Here is a 24,051-nt window from a genome sequence, read left to right as displayed (position 1 = left end):
AAGGGATCCCACGCCCAAAGCGGGAAATTGGGGGACCATCAGGAGGGCAGAGGATCAAAAGGGAGCGTGGCCAGCTTTTCCCTGCCCACTTGGGCCCCCGGGAGCCTGCTGAGATCCCGGGCCTGATCTTCTGCCCACCTAGGCCCCCTCCAGCCACGAGGGTCCTGAGGGAGTGGGAGGGGGGAAAGGGGGAGGAAAAGTAAAGGCCGGACCTCCCGGACTGGCATCCCTGAGCGGTGGCTGGGGGAGGAGAGGAGTTCCTACACCCAGTGGGACACACACACAGTTAGGGGTCCAGTGGGGACCAGGGAGACCCTGGGGGAGACAGTGGGCATTGGGGGGCATGGAAGAGAACACAGCCGGTGCTCTCCCAGTCCACTTAGGCACCAGGGAGCCTACTGGGCTCCCAGGCCTAATCCTCTGCCCTTGGAGCCTCCTGCCAGGCAGAGCCCAAGACCCGCCCCTACACCCCCACCCAGGGCCCCACCTCTACACTCGGAGACCCCCTCTGTGAACCCCTCCAACCATGCTGGGCCTAAACCCCACCCACACACCCTCACCCAGGGCCCTACCTCCAAACTCTGGAACCCCACACTGCAGAGGCCCTCCTTTGTACCTGCTGCCTCTCCCCTTCTGCGCAGGTCCTAAGCAGAAGCCCCGCCCCAGGCGTGACCGTTGCCTGCCTAGGCCCCGCTCCCTAGACTTTTTCTGGCTGCTGGGTCCTGAGCCTAGGCCCCACCCCATGCTGAAACGTCACCCCCCACCTGCCTAGGTACTGCCCCAACCTAAAACCCACCCCTGCCTAAGTTCCACTCTTGCCTAAACTCTGCCCCCAGAGCCAAGGCTTTTTTTTTCTTTTTTTTTCTTTTTTCCTCTTTTAGACTGGGGTTGTGTTTTACCTTGTTGGTTCATTTATATTTTTATTTTTTCTAATAAATCTTTTATTTTTCTAATTTTCTTTTATTCTTTATACTTTGTTATTGTTCTGCTACTTTTGGCTTGCTCCCCACCCCCCTTTTTTTTCTTTTTTCTGTTGTGGTTTTATTTTACCTTGTTGCAGTCGTTTCAATTATATTTTTATTTTTCCTAATATATTTTTTATCTTTCTAATTTTATTCTGCTTTTTATTCTTTGTTATTGTATTGCTTTTTTTTTTTTTTTTTTGCTACACCACACGGCTTGCGGGATCTTGGTTCCCAGGCCAGAGGTCGGGCCCAAGCTCCTGTGGTGGGAGGGCCGAGTCCAAACTGCTGGACTAACAGAGAACCTCAGACCCCAGGGAATACTAATCGGAGTGAAGCCTCCCAGAGGTCCTCATCTCAGCACCAAGACCCAGCTCTATCCAACTGCCTGCAAACTCCACTGCTTGACGCCTCAAGCCAAACAACCAGTAACACAGGAATACAGCCCCACCCATCAAAAAAAAAAAAGCAACAACAAAAAAATATGTTACAGATGAAGGAGCAAGGTAAAAACCTACAAGACCAAATAAATGAAGAAAAAATAGGCAACCTCCCTGAAAAAAATTCAGAGTAATGAGAGTAAAGATGATCCAAAACCTCAGAAACAGAATGGAGAAAATACAAGAAATATTCAACAAGGATCTAGAAGAACTAAACAGCAAACAGTGATGATCACAATAACTGAAATAAAAAATACTCTAGGAGGAATCAATAGCAGAATAACTGAGGCAGAAGAACAGATAAGTAAGCTGGAAGATAAAAGATAAAATGGTGGAAATAACTACCGCAGAGCAGAATAAAGAAAAAAGAATGAAAAGAATTGAGGACAGTGTCAGAGACGTCAGGGGGCAACATTAAATGCACCAACATTCGAATTATAGAGGTCCCAGAAGAAGAAGAGAAAAAGAAAGGGTCTGAGAAAATATCTGAGGAGATTATAGTTGAAAACTTCCCTAACATGGGAAAGGAAATAGTCAATCAAGTCCAGGAAGCACAGAGAGTCCCATACGGGATAAACCCAAAGAGAAACATAACAAGACACATATTAATCAAACTATCAAAAACTAAATACAAAGAAAAAATATTAAAAGCAACAAGGGAAAAGTGACAAATAACATACAAGGGAATCCCCATAAGGTTAACAGCTGATCTTTCAGCAGAAACTCTGCAAGCCAGAAGGGAGTGGTAGCACATATTTAAAGTGATGAAAGGGAAAAACCTACAACCAAGATTACTCTATGCAGCAAGGATCTCATTCAGATTTGATGGAGAAATCAAAAGCTTTACAGACAAGCAAAAGCTAAGAGAATTCAGCACCACCAAACCAGCTTTACAACAAATGCTAAAGGAACTTCTCTAGGCAGGAAACACAAGAGAAAAAAAAGACCCACAAAAACAAACCCAAATCAGTTAAGAAAATGGTAATAGGAACATACATATCAATAATGACCTTGAATGTAAATGGATTAAATGCTCCAACCAAAAGACACAGACTGGCTGAATGGATACAAAAACAAGACCCATATATATGTTGTCTACAAAAGACCCACTTCAGACCTAGGGACACATACAGACTGAAAGTGAGGCGATGGAAAAAGATATTCCATGCAAATGGAAATCATAAGAAAGCTGGAGTAGCAATACTCATATCAGATAAAATAGACTTTAAAATAAAGACTGTTACAAGAGATAAGGAAGGACACTACATAATGATCAAGTGATCGATCCAAGAAGAAAACTTAACAATTATAAATATTTATGCACCCAACATGGGAGCACCTCAATACATAAGGCAAATGTTAACAGCCATAAAAGGAGAAATCAACAGTAACACAATCATAGTAGGGGACTTTAACACCCCACTTACACCAATAGACAGATCATCCAGACAGAAAATAAATAAGGAAACTCAAGCTTTAAATGACACAATAGACCAGATAGACTTAATTGATATCTTTAGGACATTCCACCCAAAAGCAGAAGAATACACTTTCTTTTCAAGCGCACACGGAACGTTCTCCAGAACAGATCACATTTGGGGTCACAAATCAAACCTTGGAAAATATAAGAAAACTGAAATCATATCAAGCATCTTTTCCAACCACAACGTTATGAGATTAGAAATCAATTAAAGGAAATAACAGTAACAAACACAAATACATGGAGGCTAAACAGTGTGCTGCTAAATAACCAAGAGATCACTGAAGAAATTAAAGAGGAAATCAAAAAATACCTAGAAACAAATGACAATGAAAACACGACAATCCAAAACCTATGGGACGCAGCAAAAGCAGTTCTAAGAGGGAAGTGCATAGCAATTCAGGCTCACCTCAAGAAACAAGAAAAATCTCAAATAAACAATCTAACCTTATACCTAAAGTAACCAGAAAAAGAAGAACAAAGAAAACTCAAAATTATAGAAGGAAAGAAATCATAAAGATCAGAGCAGAAATAAATGAAATAGAAACAAAGGAAACAACAGCAAAGATCAATAAAACTAAAAGCTGGTTCTTTGCGAAGATAAACAAAATTGATAAACCTTTAGCCAGACTCATCAAGAAAAAAGGGGAGAGGATGCAAATCAATAAAATTAGAAATGAAAAAGAAGAGATTACAACTGACACCGCAGAAATACAAAAGATCGTAAGAGACTACTACAAGCAACTATATGCCAATATAATGGACAACCTGAAAGAAATGGACAAATTCCTGGAAAAGTACAACCTTCCAAGACTGAACCAGGAAGAATTAGAAAATATAAAGAGACGAATCACAGGTAATGAAATTGAAACCATAATTTAAAATCTTCCAACAAACAAAAGTCCAGGACCAGATGGCTTCACAGGTGAATTCTATCAAACATTTTGAGAAGAGTTAACACCTATCCTTCTCAAACTCTTCCAAAAAATTGTGGAGGGAGGAACACTCCCAAACTCGTTCTACGAGGCTACCATTACCCTGATACCAAAACCAGACAAAGATGTCACACAGAAAAATTATAGACCAATATTACTGATGAACACAGACACAAAAATCCTCAACAAAATACTAGCAAACAGAATACAACAACACATTAAAAGGATCATACACCATGATCAAGTGGGATTTATCCCAGGGATGCAAGGATTCTTCAATATACACAAAACAGTGTGATACACCATATTAACAAATTAAAGAATAAAAACCATATGATCATCTCAATAGATGCAGAAAAAGCTTTTGACAAAATTCAACACCCATTTATGATGAAAACACTTCAGAAAGTGGGCATAGAGGGAACCTACCTCAACATAATAAAAGCCACATACGACAAACCCACAGGAAACATCATTCTCAATGGTGAAAAACTGAAAGCATTTCCTCTAAGATTCAGAACAAGAAAAGGTTGCCCACTCTCACCACTATTATTCAACATAGTTTTGGAAGTCGTAGCCACAGCAATCAGAGAAGAAAAAGAAATAAAAGGAATACAAATTGGAAACGAAGATGTGAAACTGTCACTGTTTGCAGATGACATGATACTATACATAGAAAATCCTAATGATGCCACTAGAAAACTACTAGAACTAATCAATGAATTTGGTATGGTTGCAAGATACAAAATTAATGCACAGAAATCCCTTGCATTCCTATACACTAACAAAGATCAGAAAGAGAAATTAATGAAACAATCCCATTTACCACTCAACAAAGAGAATAAAATACCTAGGAATAAACCTATCTAAGGAGGCAGAAGACCTGTACTCAGAAAACTATAAAACACTGATGAAAGAAATCAAAGATAATATAAACAGATGGAGAGATATACCATGCTCCTGGATTGGAAGAATCAATACTGTGAAAATGACTATACTACCCAAAGCAATCTACAGGTTCAATGCAATCCCTATCAAATTACCAGTGGCATTTTTCACAGAACTAGAACAAGAAATTTTATAATCTGTATGGAAACACCAAAGACCCTGAATAGCCAAAGCAATCTTGAGAAAGAAAAATGGAGCTGGTGGAAGCAGGCTCCCTGACTTCAGACTATACTACAAAGCTACAGTAATCAAGACAGTATGGTACTGGCACAAAAACAGAAATATAGATCAATGGAACAGGATAGAAAGCCCAGAGATAAACCCATGCACATATGGTCACCTTATCTTTGATAAAGGAGGCAAGAGTATACAATGGAGAAAAGACAGCCTCTTCAATAAGTGGTGCTGGGAAAAATGGACAGCTACATGTAAAAGAATGAAATTAGAACACTCCCTAAAAACCATACACAAAAATAAACTCAAAATGGATTAAAGACCTAAATGTAGGGCCAGACACTATAAAACTCTTAGAGGAAAACATAGGCAGAACACTCTATGACATAAATCACAGCAAGATCCTTTTTGACCCACCTCTTAGAAAAATGGAAATAAAAACAAAAATAAACAAATGGGACCTAATGAAACTTAAAAGCTTTTGCACAGCAAAGGAAACCATAACAAGACGAAAAGACAGAATTTCCATTTCTCAGAATGGAGAGAAAATATCTGCAAATGAAGCAACTGACAAAGGAGTAATCTCCAAAATATACAAGCAGCTCATGCAGCTCAGTATCAAAAAAACAAGCAACCCAATCCAAAAATGGGCAGAAGACCTAAATAGACATTTCTCCAAAGAAGACATACAGATGGCCAACAAATGCATGAAAAGATGCTCAACATCACTAATCATTAGAGAAATGCAAATCAAAACCACAATGAGGTATCACCGCACACCAGTCAGAATGGCCATCATCAAAAAATCTACAAACAGTAAACGCTGAAGAGGGTGTGGAGAAAAGGGAACCCCTTTGCACTGTTGGTGGGAATGTAAATTGATACAGCCACTATGGAGAACAGTATGGAGGTTCCTTAAAAAACTAAAAATAGAACTACCATAGGACCCAGCAATCCCAGTACTGGGCATATACCCTGAGAAAACCATAATTCAAAAAGAGTCACGTACCACAATGTTCACTGCAGCACTATTTACAATAGCCAGGACATGGAAGCAACCTAAATGTCCATCAAGAGATAACTGGATAAAGAAGATGTGGCACATATATACAAGGGAATATTACTCATCCATAAAAAGGAACAAAATTGAGTTATTTGTAGTGAGGTGGATGGACCTACAGTCTGTCATACAGAGTGAAGTAAGTCAGAAAGAGAAAAGTACCATATGCTAACACATATATATGGAATTTAAAAAAGCGGTACTGATGAACCTAGTGGCAGGGCAGGAATAAAGACGCAGATGTAGAGAACAGACTTGAGGGCATGGGGGGATGGGGAAGCTGGGATGAAATGAGAGAGTAGCAGTGACGTGTACACACTACCAAATGTAAAACGGATGGCTAGTGGGAAGCAGCCACATAGCACAGGGAGATCAGCTCTGTGCTTTGTGACCACCTAGAGGGGTGGGATAGGGAGGGTGGGAGGGAGGCTCAAGAGGGAGGGGATGTGGGGATATATGTATACATATAGCTGATTCACTTTGTTGTACAGCAGAAACTAACACAACATTGTAAAGCAACTATACTCCAATAAAGATGTGGAAAAAAAAAAAGAAGGCAAAGGAGAACATCTTTGAAGAAAAGTACAATGTTGGCTCATCCAAAACAAAAAGGTCTGATTTTCAAACTCTATAGGTTCTAAGTAAAGCAAACTACTGAATGCAACCAATACATGCCCTGTGAGTAGTGAAATGGAGAGACAGCATAGTAAATTGGCTTTGAGTATGGACCATGGAGTCAGGCTGCCTGGGATCTAATCCTGGCCGCACTACAAATAAGGAGAGTTACCTAGTCTCTGTCTCAATTTCCTAATCTCTATAAAAACAAATATATATATATATATATATATATATATATATATATATATATATATATGTACTGTTTTTGTACCTACCTCAAAAGAAATTAAATAGAAAGTAGTAAGTTAATGTTAGCAACTTTTATTGTTAAATTTAAGTACCTAGAATTGAATGCTAAGTCATTTTCAATAAATGCTCTCATGCAAAATTTCCATACACTCCAGCACTAAATTTCATACACAATGAATTTGATTATAATCATTGTACAAACATACTTCTAAAAAGTCACTAGGAATCAGGGCTTCTGTGAAATAAAATGAAAACAAAGCAAAATAAAATGAGTGCTATCACTATCTTTTTCTTCCATAAAGGAATTAAAATGAGAGCACATCTAGTCTCACCTTACAGAAATCAAAAATGACAAATGAATACATAAATGAACATGGTCTTTCATAAGATGAGAATTTCTAATAGAAATATCTTACTATTAGTAATCTTACTATCACAACAATAAAATTTTGATAATTCATCTAAAACAATCTCTTCTCTGGGACAGTGGTTCTCATATCTGTTTGGATGGTAATGCACAAGCAAGAGAGGGTGCTCTTTACTGAACCCCCAAAATGATGCTGTTGTAAGTTAATGGCAACATAAGAAATAAAAAAACTTTACTAGATTATGGATTGCATATGAATATGCAACACAGACGCATATTCTCTAATATGAAAATAATAACCACAAACCTCTATGAAAAAATCTAAGCAAGAGCAATGTCATTTTTTCATTAACATTAATTTGGTACTTGTTAGTAATAACAGTTGCTAACTTCTGAATACCTACTACATGCCAGGGCAGGCAATATGCCAAAGAGACTGAGGTGCATATCTTACTTATAACTTATTTACCTTACTCATAACCATATGAGGTAGTCATCATTATTTTCATTTTGACAGTAAAACAACTGAGGTTTCAAAGAGGTTTGATATAATTTAACTGAAGTTCAAACAACAGGGAAGGGACAGAGCAAGGACTCAAACCTGTCTGACTCAAACTTTGCACTCTTAACCACAACACTAGACTTCAATGCAATAAAATCTAAAAATTTAAACATTTTACATAATTAAATTTTATACGAATCAGAAATGATCAATATTAACCAATTTTAAGAATAAAACATATGTATCAGGGGGAGGACCATTTAAGAATCATTGCTGAGAATCTAACGTAAGCATCACAAAAGCTGTTAAAAGAGTAGACCTTAAATGCTTCCAACACAAAAAAGAAATGGTAATTATTTCATGTGACACAATGGAGGTGTTAGCTAATACTATGGTGGTAATCATTCTGTAATATATTAATGTATCAAAGCAATACATTTTACACCTTAAACTCACACAATATTATGTGTCAATTATATCTCAATAAAGCTGGGGGAAAAAAGAATCACTAAGAAGCCTGCTATTAAAATTATTCTGGAAATTATTCCAAAGTTCCAAATGTAACATGCTTTGGTTAAGTACACAGCTAACAAAATCTAGTTCTAAAAGCTGTAGTTCAAATGAAGGTCTTCTTACTAGGATATAAGCCAACTGTAAAAACAATCACATATCAATTAACCTAACCAACTTAATTCCTCAAAGAGAGGAGATATTTTTAGAGAACATAATTAAGTTTGTAGCCATTCTGGAATTTACTTATTTTAATTTGAGGAGGCACAAGGGCTAGTGTTGTCAAAAAGAAAAAGATAATCCTTAGTCTTTTTAGTTGAACTGCTATTTGCTAAAGGAAATACTACTGATATATTGAGTTTTGTAGCAAGTCTTCTAACACTGCCTTATATGTCCATGATTTCTAATTTCATATTATTGTAATTAGCATATCTATAGCCATAATTGGAAGGACAGAAAACTATATAAAAATTATTCATAGCTCAAACATGTCTAGGTCAATCCAACTTAAAATCTTATTATTCTGGAGTGAATTTTTACTAAAAGACAAGTGTCTTGAGTCTGCATTGGATCGCTATTAAAGACAAGAAAATCAATTGACATTAATCATTAAATTTAAAAATAATCTTAAATCAAGCCGTAAAATGCATCTACCTTATGATATGCATTGCCTGGTAAAGTATTTCAGACTGATCAACTCCAAGAACCTTCTTTGCCCCAGCTTTAGCAGCAAACATAGAGAGAATTCCAGTTCCACAACCAACATCCAAAACTACCTGGTATAATAAAAAAACAGATATTATCGAGAAGGTCTAATACTTTAAATCCTATTCATATATGATGATGTTTCTGGCTAGGAATAGATAACAAAAATTTAAACTTTACCGATCAAATATGGTAATAATTTCTATTTGGGGAAACTGAAAATATAATTACATTAAGTTGTTTTAAATTCATAACAGTGTTTTGGCCACAGTCTGCTGCAATCAGATGCAACAATGTAAATTTAAGAAATGTTTTATATGAAATAAGCAATTCCCACAGACTTATTAAGAGGGAATTAGTCTCTGTTTTTTATTTCCTTATTGTATGTATGCTCTAATTTAGGCTTAGTAATTCTAAATTTTAACAGAAATAAACTTTCTCAAGTTTGAGTAGCAGGAATTAACTTAAGCAAGATAGCCTGATCCAGTACAATTTAAAAATGGTTATAAAGGAATCATGAATGGAATATTACTCAGCCATAAAAGGAAACAAAATTGAGTTATTTGTAGTGAGGTGGATGGACCTACAGTCTGTCATACAGAGTGAAGTCAGTCAGAAAGAAAAGAACAAATACTGTATGCTAACACATATATATGGAATCTAAAAAAAAATTGGTTCTGATGAACGCAAGGGTGGGACAGGAATAAGGACACAGATGTAGAGAATGGACTTGAGGACACGGGGCAGGGAGATAGAAAGGGAAGCTGGGACAAAGTGAGACAGTGGCATGGACATATATACACTACCAAATGTAAAATAGCTAGCTAGTGGGAAGCAGCCACATAGCACAGGGAGATCAGCTCGGTGCTTTGGGACCACCTAGAGGGGTGGGATAGGGAGGGTGGGAGGGAGGCACAAGAGGGAGGGGATATGGGGATATATGTATAAATATAGCTGATTCACTTTGTTATACAGCAGAAACTAACACACCATTGTAAAGCAATTATACTCCAATAAAGATGTAAAAAAAAAAATAAAGGAATCATGGATATAGAATATTGCCATAACCTCTCTACTTCCAAAATTAAATGTTCAACTCATTTTAATAATACAGGTACAATAAAAACAAATTGGCTTCTAGAATTCAGTAACTTGAGAATTTTGAAAAATGATATTCATTATCATTGGTGAAAGAAATAAGAAGAACCAAATTTAAGATGTTATTGGGGATAGGCAGGGAGCAATTATTTCTAATCAAGAATTTCATATGGTTCTTCCCAGAACAGTATAGTGAAACCTGCTTGGTTCACAGTAAAAAACAAAAACTAATTACCAAGGAAACACATTCAGGAAAATACTGAGGTACACTAGAAATTACCGAAAGTGTAGTGCCTTAAGTCTTTCATTACCAATGACCTGAAACCCTATATACTTGTCTCAAAATATGAAATTATTTCAGTAGTCTTCTACTATAAGTATTCGCTGAGCATTACTAAGTGCAGGCATTGATCATGGTGATGGGGTACAGCAACAAACAAGACCAAGTCCTTGTCCTAACAGAGCTTACAATCTTGTGGGGGAGACAAAGACAATGAACAGACAAAGAATAGAGAATAAAGAACAGAGAATGTTAACAGAGAATAGTAGTGTTATAAAGAAAACTCAAGCACAGAGTAGAGGTTAGAGCAAGGGGCGGGGGGACACACTCTTTTAGAATTTTAGATAGGTCTGCGAATACTTCTCTGATACATGTGAGCGGAGAAGGAAATGAAGTAAAGGAGTGTGCCAGTCAAAGATCTGGAGGAAGTGCCTTCTAGCCATAGAAGATATTAAATGCAAAACACAAGATTCCAGGCAAAGCAAGAAGGCCACTGTGGTTGAGCTGGGTGAGAAAGGTTCCATGGCGGTGAGATCAGGGTTAAGCAGGGGTCAGATCACATAAAGCCCTTGGATTTTATTCTGAGTAATGGGAAGCTACTGTAAGAAAAATAGAACTAGAATTAAGAATCTATTATATTTTTCAACAAATACTTTTTCACTAGGTAAAACATTCATACAGTTTAAACATCAAAAAGTGTATTTATTTATCCTTCAAAAGAATTTTTATGCATATACAATGTAATACTATATATGTATTTCCTTCCCTCCTCTACACAAATGGAAGCATATTATACCCACTGTGCTACACATTGCTTTTTTCCTTAACAATATAGAGATCTTTTCATATCAGTTTATAGAACTTCTTTCTCTTACATAGCTGTATAGGATTCCGTATCATGGTTGTACCATAATCTACTGATCCAGTTCTCTACCGATGGACATTTACGTAGTTCCTGAAATTTTACCATGACAATCAATGCTGTAAATAACATTATACCTAACCCCATTCATACATGAGTAACTCTACAGAAGTATAAAGGAGTAAATCTATTCCTAGAAATAAAAACACTGGGTCAGAGAGAATATACATATTTGTAATTCTGCTAAACATAAATTACCTGCCATAAGGCAATTCTACTCATGAAGACTCCAATCAGCAATGTGTAAGGGCCAATTTCCTCACAGGTGACACTAGCTCATATAATCAAACTTTCAGATTTCTGCCAATATGGCAAGTACAAAATAATGGTATACTGGTCTAGATTTAATGTGCATTTCCATTATCATGAGGTTTTGCATTATTTCATATGTTGTAGTTCTATGTGAACCATCTACTTATATCCTTTCTCCATTTCTCCACCAAGTTGTTAGTCCTTCTCTTACCAAATTTCTTATCAAATTTTATCAAATAAGAGTTCTTTGTTAGTTAAGATCAGACCTTTGTAATATGACTTGCAATGTTTTCTCTCAGCATATGATTTTTCATCTTTTGATTCTGCTTACACTGATCTTTGCTATGTAGAAATTCTTTACTAACAGTCAAACTCATAAATCTTTTTTTTTTAATGGCTTCTGGATTTTGATCATAATTAGACTGACTTAGCCCATATTCTCTATTTCATTCACACTTCCTTCTGGTACATTTATAGTTTCATTACTACAGTTTTTTTTTATCATAGTATACACTAAGAGGTATGGTTCCAACTTTACTTCTGTTCAGATAGCTAACCAATTGTCCCAACATGTTATTAAACAGTCTGTGTTTGCATCCCCCTGAAATTCATACGTTGAAATACTAACCCCCAAGGTGATGGTGTTAGAAGCTGGGGCCTTTCGGAGGTGATTATGACATGGGGACAGACCAAAACACACAGAAATTTTAGTGAATGCTGAAGGTCCCTGTCTCAATTCATTCAGCATGCTATAACAAAAACACCATAAACTGAGTGGTTTGTAAACAAGAGAAATTTATTTCTCACAGTTCTGGAGGCTGGAAAGTCTAAGATCAAGGCACAGGTTGACTCTGGTGAGGGCCTGCTTTGTGGTTCACAGACATGACTTCTTGCTGTGTCCTCACATGACAGAGGAGAGGAAGGGATCCCTCTGGAGATCTGTGTATATTTTGGTTTATTTCTAGATTTTTATTCTGCTCCATTAATCTATACAATCACGTACCAGTAATTATTCTAATTATAGAAGCTTGGCAGAATTTCTATCTAGTAAAGCTGGTCCACCCTCACTGCCAATTGCTTTCAGTGTTTCCGGACAATTTTACATGTTTATTTTTCCACAAGAACAAGAAAATCAGCCTGTCTATGGTTTCTTTGTTTTTTTTTTAAGTCTTAGCATTTTTATAGGGATTGCACTAAAATATAAATTTATGGAACACAGACAATTTTATTTTGTGTTTTCCATTCAGGAACATGGTATGACTTTCAATTTGTTTAAATCACCTGTTATGTTCTTCAGGAGTTTGGGGTTTTAAAAAATCTTTTTCATATAAGTCCTGCACATTAGTTAAGTCTGTTCCTACACATTTTATCTTCTGTATTGTTTACTAGTATAAGTGAAGTCTGTTCCATTACATCTTTTTTTTTTAATTAATTAATTAATTTATTTTTGGCTGCGTTAGGTCTTCGTTGCTGCATGTGGGCTTTCTTTATTTGCGGCGAGCGGGGGCTACTCTTTGTTGTGGTGCGCAGGCTTCTCACTGCGGTGGCTTCTTTTGTTGCAGAGCACGGGCTCTAGGCACACGGGCTTCAGTAGTGGCATGCTGGCTCAGTAGTTGTGGCTTGCGGGCTCTAGAGTGCAGGCTCAGTAATTGTGGCGCACGGGCTTAGTTGCTCCACGACATGTGGGATCTTCCCGGACCAGGGCTCAAACCCGTGTCCCCTGCACTGGCGGGCGGATTCTTAACCACTGCGCCACCAGGGAAGCCCTGTTCCATTATATCTTGAAAATATAATACACCAAAACTGACTCCAGAAGAGACAGAATCTAAACAGTCTAATTTCTATTGAAGAAATAAGGTTGCCAAAAGCTACTGCTCTAAGAAGGACGAGGCCCAGATGGCTCCACAGCGAGAATGTGACTGTTCCTGCACATGTGGCCTATCTGGGTGAGTCAGCACATTTTAACATAACCACTTCACACACAAGAAAGTTTAAAAATTGTAAGATGTAATCTATACAACATCATTGCAAACAAAACTATTTTTTTAAAGTTCCAAATAAAATTATTAACCACAACATCAAGAAAATACTATAACACAGAGCATATATATTTATAGTATGGTTATAGTATATCAGTTTGAAATATTATGTGGCATAAAATATAAAAATATATATAACACAATAGTAAGTGATAACTTCCCAAAAACTTTCATTGAAATAAGATATTTGCAAAATTAAAAAATTAAAAATAAAAGATCAGTGTGGAATTTAGAAGTTTGATAGCACAGTGCTTTGGCAATGGTGTTTGGGAATATCAACACCCACACACTGTTTCTGGAAAGACAAGTTGGCAGCCCTAAAACCATCCTGGGTAGAACCTTTCTGACCTAGGGAGGCCACTGCTAGGAATTTATCTTATTATTCTTCTCTCATATTTATAAAAAGATTTTTAATATTTTATATTTTTACATGCAGCATTATTTCTAATATAAATCAAAACAATTTATGGACAATTTTACACTGGGTTTTTGAGCCATTAAAATAATGTTAATAAGGGATTATCTTAGAGAAATTGCTGAGCTACAAAAGCTAAGTACAGAAGGATATGTATCATTTACTCCAATTAGAGTGTGTGTTCTTTTTTAAGACTATACATACACACACATATATAATTTATATACATATGCATATATATATAAAATTCTTCTTTAACCTTTTCTGAAGGAAGGAGAGCTTCAGACAAGGAAAGTAACAGATCCAGGATCATAGAGCTGGTAATTTGTAAAGGTAGCACTCAAACATACATAGGTCAATCTGCTTTTTAAAGCTTATATTTAAATTATATTTTTAATTATATACTAATTATTTATTACATCTAGCTCAGATTTAGGTAGTTGGGCAAATAAACTAAAACCTGCTAGAATCAAAGAAAGAGGCAGAAATGATAACAGAATACACTAACATTATTCTATAAAATGATGAAGGAATGTGATTCACTGTTTCTAAAAAAAAAAAAAAAAAGGAAAAAGAGTGAATCAATTTTAACTTAGATAATAGTCAAAAGCATAAAAAAGGCACCTAACTGTGAATTTCTTCAGTGAACTACAAATAGAAATTAATTATGAGTGAGTGATAACACAATTATGCCACCCAAAGTTAAATTAAATCTGAGAAACCATATGGCCTCCACAGGAGCTTTGTGAATTAAAACAATATTAAGAAAGGAATGAAGGAAAGGAAGTAGGAAGGGAGGGATGGAGGGAGAAGGGAAGGAAGGAAGGAAGACATTTTAAATTATAAGCACCTTTTTGAAAAATAAATCTCTACCATTCACTAAATAATATGATACAGAAGCTAGTGCTGTGATATGAAATTTGTCTACCTAATGGAGATAAAAGCAAACAAAAACAATGGTAATAAAACTTAAGAAAACATGTTATTTCATACATTTTTAAAAAGAACTATATTTAAATAATTTCATGAACATGTTCTGTCATGGCACACAGAAATTATATGACCCATATATGAAAAATAGTGTGAATTAAAATATCATTAATGAATCCCACCCTAATTACTCATTCTATTTTAACATAACAGTGTTCAAAGTGTAGTGGCACAGGGTTAAGGGCACTAGACTAGGACTAAAACCCTCGTTTGTTTGCTTTTTTTTAGCTGCCTGTTTTAGGGAAAGTCAATTAACCTACTGGTTTCAAATTTCCTCATGTGAAAAAATAGAGATAAATATATACCTGCTATGAATACACCATATCGGTATATTGTATAGCAACAATGAGACAACATGCTTGAAAGTATTCTATAAATTATCAAATGCTATTTAAATATGTGTCATATATTTTTTAAATCTGTAGTCATAGTATAATATAAAGAAAAGTATCCCAAATCATTTAAAAATATGAAAGCTCTAGATTATTTAATATTGTTAATTATAGAAAATTATATCCTGAATATACTTCAAAGAGTTAGAAATTGACACACATAATATTTTACATTACAGTATACTTTTGAGAAAACACAAATGCCAAGCAAAATTAATTACACATTGATAAATTAAATGAAAGCATCTTAGGCAAAGTACTAAGGAAAAATACTCCCAGTTTATTAGTAAGCCCCTTTCTGACTTGGGCAGATTTAATCTCTTCAGTAAAAGCAGTAAGTGGAACACAAAATAATTAAACATTCTATGTGTTCCATGGTCATGTATTTTGTCCAAAAATGTATAATATAATATATACAATATTTCTATAAGATTGTTACAAATAAAAAAATTAAAAGCAGAAAGGGACTGTGTATAGGTCTATGAACCCAGTAAGATGTGCTTCGTATACATAGAAATATTCATAATTACTTAATTTCCCAATGATTAATCTTATGTTGACTAATACTTGTGCCTTTTCAGTATTTTCTTATGTAATATAACACAAAAGTCTATTCAGAGCATATTGAAAAAGAAACTTCTAACTACTTTTACTTAACGAATTCTTATGGCATTCAAATCAAAAATTATTTTAAAAAAGACGGCTCAAAGAAAGAAAATGATAGTGCTTTTATAAAAACAAAAATCATAAAATTTTAGAACCAGAAAGGTTTAAAAAATCATTTTATTTTTATTTTTAAATTTTTTTTTATTTTTTAACATCTTTATTGGAGTATAATTGCTTTACCATGGTGTGTTAGTTTCTGCTTTATAACAAAGTGAATCAGCTATACATAAAAAATCACTTTACAAGTGAAGCCCACAGAGATTCACCACTGTCTAAAATTATTATGTAGATGGTTCCTAAGAAGCCAGGCAGGACTAGTGATTCCCAGACTAGAACATGGTTAATTTCTATACAACATATTAAGGAAAAAATAAAATAAAAATCTAGGCAAAATCGAACTGTAAATATAAGGCAACATTTTTAATAGTAACATATTTGCTTTACTGGAAACAATGTGGTTTTTTAGACAAATATTAAATAAATTGTTCCAGCACTTGGGTGCAAACATAAAAACTATGAAAACATAAAAACTATAGTCTCTGCTGCAAAAACATATAAAAAGCATACAAAAAAGCCAAGTATAAAGAACTGATAAAAACTAATACTTTAAAAATAAAATAATCTATTTGTCTATAGGGGAATTAGCAAAAACAAAGAAACACATACCATCATTACCTCATAGGTAATGCTTTGGCCAAAAGATATCAGAGCACCATATAAATTTCGCAGGTCCAACTTGGCTAGATCACAAGTGAAACACCGCTCTTAGGAAACAGGTATGGAAAATGAAAAGCCAATCTACATGATATTCCAAACAACATAAAAATCAGGTAAAGAGATTTTCAACATATGAAGGTTGTTAATCACTGCTGCAACATCACATAAAGCCCATGAAATAACCTGAGAGAAGTATCTTTTAAATGGAGGTGAAAGGGGAATTATAAAAACCTGATGTTACCAATATACATGTTCTTGAAGTAGAAAGAGTAGGGAAAAATTCTCAAGCAAAAGTATATAAGTGGCAGAGACGATAATATATTTGACTAAATTAGTGGACTAATTTCCAATAAGGAGGAACAAAAACAGAAAACCCGAACTTTTAGATAACCATGCCAATGTAGAGAGGGAGGGAAGGAGAAAGTGAAGAAGAAAAATTGAAAAATTCACAAGGGACGAAAAACAAATGACACATTTTTAACACACCCACCCATATACAAAGTGAAAGATCACCTTTGAAATAACCTGAGGCAGTACTAACACTAACTGTAAAATTTAAAGTAACTCAGGGCTTCCCTGGTGGTGCAGTGGTTAAGAATCCGCCTGCCTATACAGGGGACACGGGTTCGAGCCCTGGTCCGGGAAGATCCCACATGCTGTGGAGCAACTAAGCCCGTGCACCACAACTACTGAGCCTGTGCTCTAGAGCCTGCAAGCCACAACTACTGAGCCCACGTGCCACAATTACTGAAGCCTGCGCGCCTAGAGCCTGTGCTCCGCAACAAGAGAAGCCACTGCAATGAGAAGCCCGCACACAGGGACAAAGAGTAGCCCCCACTTGCCGCAACTAGAGAGAGCCCACGTGCAGCAATGAAGACCCAATGCAGCCAAAAATAAAAAGTAAAAAAATTTTAAAAATAAAGTAACTCATAAAGGGGTAAATAAATGAGGTCTTAAAAGAAAGCACATAAAATAAATTCTACCTTACAATATTTGACCCTACCTACCAATAATGACTTCTTAAAATTATTAATTTGTAACTAATTAACACAAACTAAAATAATAATTAAAAGTGCTTTGGTATAGAGCTTATACATTGGAAATGAATAGGAATCACAGTAAATCAAAAATATGGTTTAAGCAAAATTATCTGGATAAGCAAAGTTTAACTAAGCTATGTCACTGTAATTAATAAATTTCAATTTAAAAAAAAAGAGTATATTGAATGACAGCACCAATTAGCATTTCTGTTATCAGTATACTGCATCACAGAGCAGCATCACAAAAGTCTTCCATGAAATAAAGCCAGTGTACATGAAATCAACTGCTATCACAATGATGATCTAAGAGGATTTCTGCTGCCCAAGATCCACATGAAATGTACAATTCTGTAGTCTATGCTACTCACCTTATCTTTGAAGATATGTGGATTTTGGTATATAAAATCTCGGTAACTTTCTGTTCGTACTTTGTCCTAGGGTAGAGAGAGGAAGACATTGTGTTTACGGGATAGTCTGAACAAGTAAAAATATTTAAGGAAGATATTAGCTAATTTATCACACACTTCTAGTTTCCATAGCTACATTTTGCCTGGAAAACCAAGCCTAATCTTTTTTTCCTAAAAGAAAATAATAAAGAATGGAAATAGCAACAACACACAAAGAAAACGTTTAAGAACAACACTGAAAGCCAAATAAGACCTAAGTTCTTAAAAATGTACATATTTTCATCTTGACATGCATTATAAGATTTCAAGTGATAATTAATGCTAGTAGAAGATGAACATGATATTTTACTCCTTTAAATAGGGCCTGGAATCTAGAGCCTTATTCCCTGTGGTAGAACTACGTTAAAATATGGGAGGAAAACACCAAACTAGATAGATGTAAAAGTTACAGTTACATATGAAAAATGAAGCTCAACTGAGTATAGTTTCCTAAGAAAGTCATTGATCAGCACCTATCTGATTTATAATCCTGTTTTGTTTCTAGAAATGTCTGTAGTAGGAAATGATGCTTAAAAGCCTATAAGCCTAAAAGTCAATCGCTGAGCCCCGCAGACCATATCGTAAGACTTCTCCACTCTGGAGTCTCACATGACCTGTGACCAAGGCAGGCACTGAATGTTAACATATATGTTGGTGCATGAACAGAGCTGATTCCCTTTTAAATCACCTCAGCTGAGACACACGCTGACAGCAAATTCAGCAGTAAGGGGCTCTGCTTCCGAGTGAGTAAAATGAGTACAATAAAAAATATCTCAGATCGGGAATTCTAGTTTTTGGTTTCACACTAGGTTAAAAAAAAAAAAAAAAAGTAGTTACACTAAATACTACAACATAAAACTTTACACAGTCCATACCCTCCAAAAAACATTTTTATGCCAATACTGGGATTTAAAAAAAACGTACAAAGAAGGGCTTAAATTAAAAGGCAAGCTGTTTTACTTAATTGCTGGATCTAAACAATGGAAATTCCATAATTAATTCCATGTTTTCTGATGGAATTATTTCTAATTGCTTTACAAATAAAATTTTAAATCATGTTTTAAAAATTTAAATCTTTCCCTCAATGTATTTTAAGAATTACTATGGGGCTTCCCTGGTGGCGCAGTGGTTAAGAATATGCCTGCCAATGCAGGGGACACGGGTTCGAGCCCCGGTCTGGGAAGATCCCACATGCCGCAGAGCAACTAAGCCCATGCGCCACAACTACTGAGCCTGCGCTCTAGAGCCCACGAGGCACAACTACTGGAGCCCATGTGCCACAACTACTGAAGCTGCGAACCTAGAGCCCGTGCTCTGCCACAAGCGAAGCCACTGCAATGAGAAGCCCATGCACTGCAAGGAAGAGTAACCCCCGCTCGCCACAACTAGAGAAAACCCGTGTGCAGCAACGAAGATCCAACGCTGCCAAAAATAAATAAATAAAAAAAAAAGAATTACTATGAGAATTTAATGTTTTAAATGAATTTAAACATAGTATTAATTAATTTAAAAACTGTCTTTTTTTAAAAAAAAAATACCATTTCATACATTTCTACCATTTTTATACTCTTCTTACACTGTAACCAGTGATTTTTGCTGACACAACAAAACCTACAAAGGGTGAACATCATTCAAGAAGGCAGTCACTCGGAAAGCTCTCACCAATCGCGCTGCCTCACCGCTGCTCTAACTTAATCACTAGTATCCCGACTCCTGTCCTAAATCCATGCACTGTCGCTCAGCTCAACTACAATCCTTCATCCAGTCTCTGCCTACACATCCATCTGCTTTCGCTCCTATGCTCACCCTGGTGCAATGAAATTCAAAGTCTACTAAACACAGAGCCATGGACATAGCAGAGCTTCAATTTAATAAATGAATTTTTGAAAGGAAAATTCACTAAACATGAAAATCCAAGCAAATCAAAGACTAGCCCTCAAACCATTTCTAAAAATTTATTCTAACAAAAGACTAACTCTTCAATATAAAATAAGGTAATAAACAGAAATAAAGTTATCTTTTGCACTAACCTAGTAAAACTAAGAAGCACAAAAGAAGAATAAAATAAGAGGTCCAATATTAAGAAGCAAGACAATTTTTAAGGCTAGTACAGTATAATGGAATAATTCCTACAAATATTAAAAAAATTTAAGTATGAGACTAAAGACAACAGAAAAGTTATGTATCATAAATTTTACCTATATAAGTAACAGTATGTTTTAAATGTATAGGCTCATGAAGGTGGACAGAATGCAAGAGTCAGCTGCAGATACAATGAGGAAACTGCAGTAACGAAAAATTATTTAATGGTACTATAATCTGTGATCAATTTTCACCAGGATGAACAATGTTTTACTTGGGGGGAAGAAAAGAAGAGCGAGTGATGCATCTCCGATTTATAACATTAGCAACAACGACCCTTCTTCAGAAAGATTAAAGTGGCAAAGGATTTTGAAAGTTAATGTCCACTATCCCGCTAACTCTGGAATTCAAAAAAGTTATCTGCACCTTGACTCTGGAAAATAAGATTACAAACTATCTTTATTTATAATTATAATCACAACATATGCCAAAAAAGTGTCATTAAAATACCTGTGACTAGTAAGCAACAAAAAATCCAAATAATATTCTTATAAAAGCAAGGCCAATTCTAAGCATAAAAATAAGTCCTGTATGCATGGCTTCTCAACTTTAATTTATTTATAAAGATCAGGTGAGACTCCAGTAGTAGCACAACCTTGAAAAAATTATGTGTGCTAAGAATTGCTTTGATAAGAAACAGAAGAAATATTGCTTGATATAAGGCACATTTCATATTCATCCACAGTATGTAACTTAACAAAACATAAAATGGGCAAATAGTTCTTTTTGAATGAAATATATCCATATTCCCTATGAAGACTTAATCAAGTTATCTCCAAGGAGAAGGTGGTTACATTGTATAACAGCAAAGGGGAATTAAGGCATGGAAAATTATATTAATAAGGAGTCTTAAGTGATTCTCTAAAAGTGAAAAGACAGCACTGGAAACTTCCAGCTGGAACTTCTTAAATATATATGTACATCAAAAGAACTTAAAATATTCCATCAGGTGTAAAGATCCTCTAGTTGTTGATACAGAGCTACAAGGGTCCAGGACAGAGATTTGGAAGTAAGTCCAAACTGGATTTCCCTGATGACTGTACTCTGAGAGCACTCAGATGTACTATCTTCTAGGAGTCTCAGTAACCTTATCTGTCTGAAAAACCCAATACAATTTCCATATCAAAAGCATTAAAGGTTCATGGCATTTAAATTGATGGGGTGATTTAAAACAGCAAATATGGGCTTAGATTAAATCCTTTAAAGGAAATATTCTAGACACAATAAAATTAATTTTAACAGAGAAAATGGAGTATGTCAATTTCTTTTAAACAAATTCACTCTGGACTTAATTTATTACTTGTAACATAACTGTTATTTGTAATGCTATGCAACCACCCAAGTGACAACAAAAAGCACAACCAACTGTGACAAGTCATTAGCAAAGAAATGACATGACATTGCTTTAAAAGACCCCAAGTAATTACAATTACTATTAATCAGCAAACCTCCACTCTGTGATCCTGCAAAACTGACTCAACAAAATATATACATATTAACTACCCCTGGTTATTTTAAATGGGCATGTTTCAAGGAACACAATCTTGGGGCGTCCGTAAAATAAACCAATCTTTTGAAGAAGGATTCAGAAAGGAATTTTTCGTTTGTTGGTTTTCAAGAAAAAAAAAAGTAGTGGCATCTAAAATTCACAGAGATAAACATTAAAGTTTTCAGCAATTTTTACACTCCAACATTTATTTTACTCTAGTTAGATATTTTCAGTTTTGCTGAATTAAAAAACATTTTGCTATTTTATAATCTATAATATAATACATGATAAAATGTACATAATATACCAGGTATACCTAGAAATCTACTTATAGTTTATATGGACATTACCATTATAAAAATTAAAACCAACCAAATTCAAGTATCTGATTTAGGAAATTCTTCTATATAGCAATGATTTCAAATGTAAAAAAGTAATGCCGTAACAAATGTGAGAATTATTTATAATTAACTTAGTACCAAAGAATTATTATTCGCCCAAACTAAAGTCAGTACTGCTAATTAAAACCCTAAAATTAATCATTTCCTTCACACATTAAAAGGCAAACATATTTTTCTTCCTACTTAAAAGTTGCTCTTAAGAAGACTAAAATCGTCGGCAATTTTTTCAAATGTTCTATTTCCAGCAAAAGGTAATCTCATAATAAAGATTAATAATGATTTTAAACAGAATTTACAGTGTCTCTGATGCTTCTATAATCTTTTCAATGCAAGACGAGCTATCAAGCACCAAAAAGATTTAAAAAGCAGTTCTCAAAAAACCAAAAACCAAAAAAGCAGTTCTCCCACAGCAAATGTATTAAGAACCTTTTTTACTCTATTTTTCCTTTGGTATGGATTTGGTACATCTGTGCTCTTTTCTAACCTTCAGCATTTCTTCATGTATCCCATAATGCCCGTATGAGCTGAAATAAACGCCATCCTCATCCTCCTGGAGGTCTGCAATGGCAGTTGTAGATGACGAGCAGGTTCTGACATCTGCGTTCATCACAAAATCCTGAGCAAATTGTCTGTAATCAATTTGAAATACACCCTTGAGACAAGTTTACTGGACCATGAAAAAAGGAAAGGCTAGAGGCTGAGGAAGAGGAAGGGGAGGAGGGGAGTGCGGGGTGTGATGAGCCTTCTAAATCACATTCTGTCTTAAGCAACGGAAAGCTCCCCCTGCTGGACCTTAAGCAGTGGCATATTCAAACCCAGTTGGAAGCACTCGTACAAATCACAAAAGCACTGCCAACTGCAGGCTATGGCTGTTTTATCTTTCAAGTGAACAAAATAAGCACACTATGACTTTATTCAACTTTATTATTTCTATTGTTCCAAAATCTTATTTTAGCAGCTGAATCAATATAGCATATTCCAATGCTATGAATATTCTTTAAAACCATAGTATCTCATGGAAGGGTTATACAGGCAGAAAGCAGAACCAAACTGGGAATTATTTACACACATCAACACCATCCGCTCAGGCTCTAAAACTCAGTTCCTTCTCTGATCACAACACATCAAGAATCTATGAGGTATACATGGGAGAGAAGTGTAAAGAGGCACATAACAGAGTTGCTGGTTACTAGATTACCCAGCATAAAATCTCAGAAAAAGGGAAACTACAATCAGCTATACTATTTTTCCTGCTGGACATTCTGGCAAACGATCAAATGGGTAATCAGGCAATAGCAACCAACTTACAAATCTAATAGGCTAAGCTAGAGGTATATACACTTGGTAGTAATGCACAATCTCAGACACTACCTATTTCAGGCCTCCTGAATCAGAATCTAGTTTAACGAGATACCCAGGTGATTCGTATGCACATTAAATTCTGACAAGTACTAAGCCAGCAGAATGTTAATTTACTCACTAGAGAAAACCATCCTATGTAGCTGGTTTTCTTATTACATACCTCATCATAATTATATTTTGATTCTTTAAAAACAAAAATTTCAACCCTGTATTTTCCCCAAGCCTAAAAAATATTAATCCCTACACTTTAAAAAGTCCAGGAGAGGAAAAGTAAAATGGGGAAATCTATTAGAAATAAGGTAATTCAAAGGAAGGCAATATCAAGGAACAAAAAGCACTCAAGAGGAAAACACTCCCCAGAACAATTATCATTAGTACAAAAGTAATTATAAAGAAATATAAGAGGACAGACAAAGCTACAGAATTTTATGTTAATCAACTATATCCACA

The 24,051-nt window shown here is 35.4% G+C and overlaps 1 protein-coding gene across 5 annotated transcripts in view; it reads right to left on the bottom strand.

The window, feature by feature from the left end:
• Positions 1–24,051, bottom strand: part of PRMT3 (protein arginine methyltransferase 3) — a 138,680-nt gene that overhangs the window by 102,357 nt on the left and 12,272 nt on the right. For all 5 annotated transcript variants that reach the window (XM_068556359.1, XM_068556358.1, XM_068556355.1 and 2 more), the window contains 3 exons: positions 22,724–22,868; positions 18,130–18,195; positions 8,900–9,021 (listed from right to left, as the gene is read on the bottom strand). In XM_068556359.1, the coding sequence (XP_068412460.1) occupies positions 8,900–9,021; positions 18,130–18,195; positions 22,724–22,868 (333 nt within the window). The remainder of the gene's footprint in view (positions 1–8,899; positions 9,022–18,129; positions 18,196–22,723; positions 22,869–24,051) is intronic.

This window comes from Eschrichtius robustus, chromosome 11, assembly GCF_028021215.1.
Source record: "Eschrichtius robustus isolate mEscRob2 chromosome 11, mEscRob2.pri, whole genome shotgun sequence".
NCBI lineage: Eukaryota > Metazoa > Chordata > Mammalia > Artiodactyla > Eschrichtiidae > Eschrichtius > Eschrichtius robustus.
This window is presented reverse-complemented; position numbering and strand designations above follow the sequence as displayed.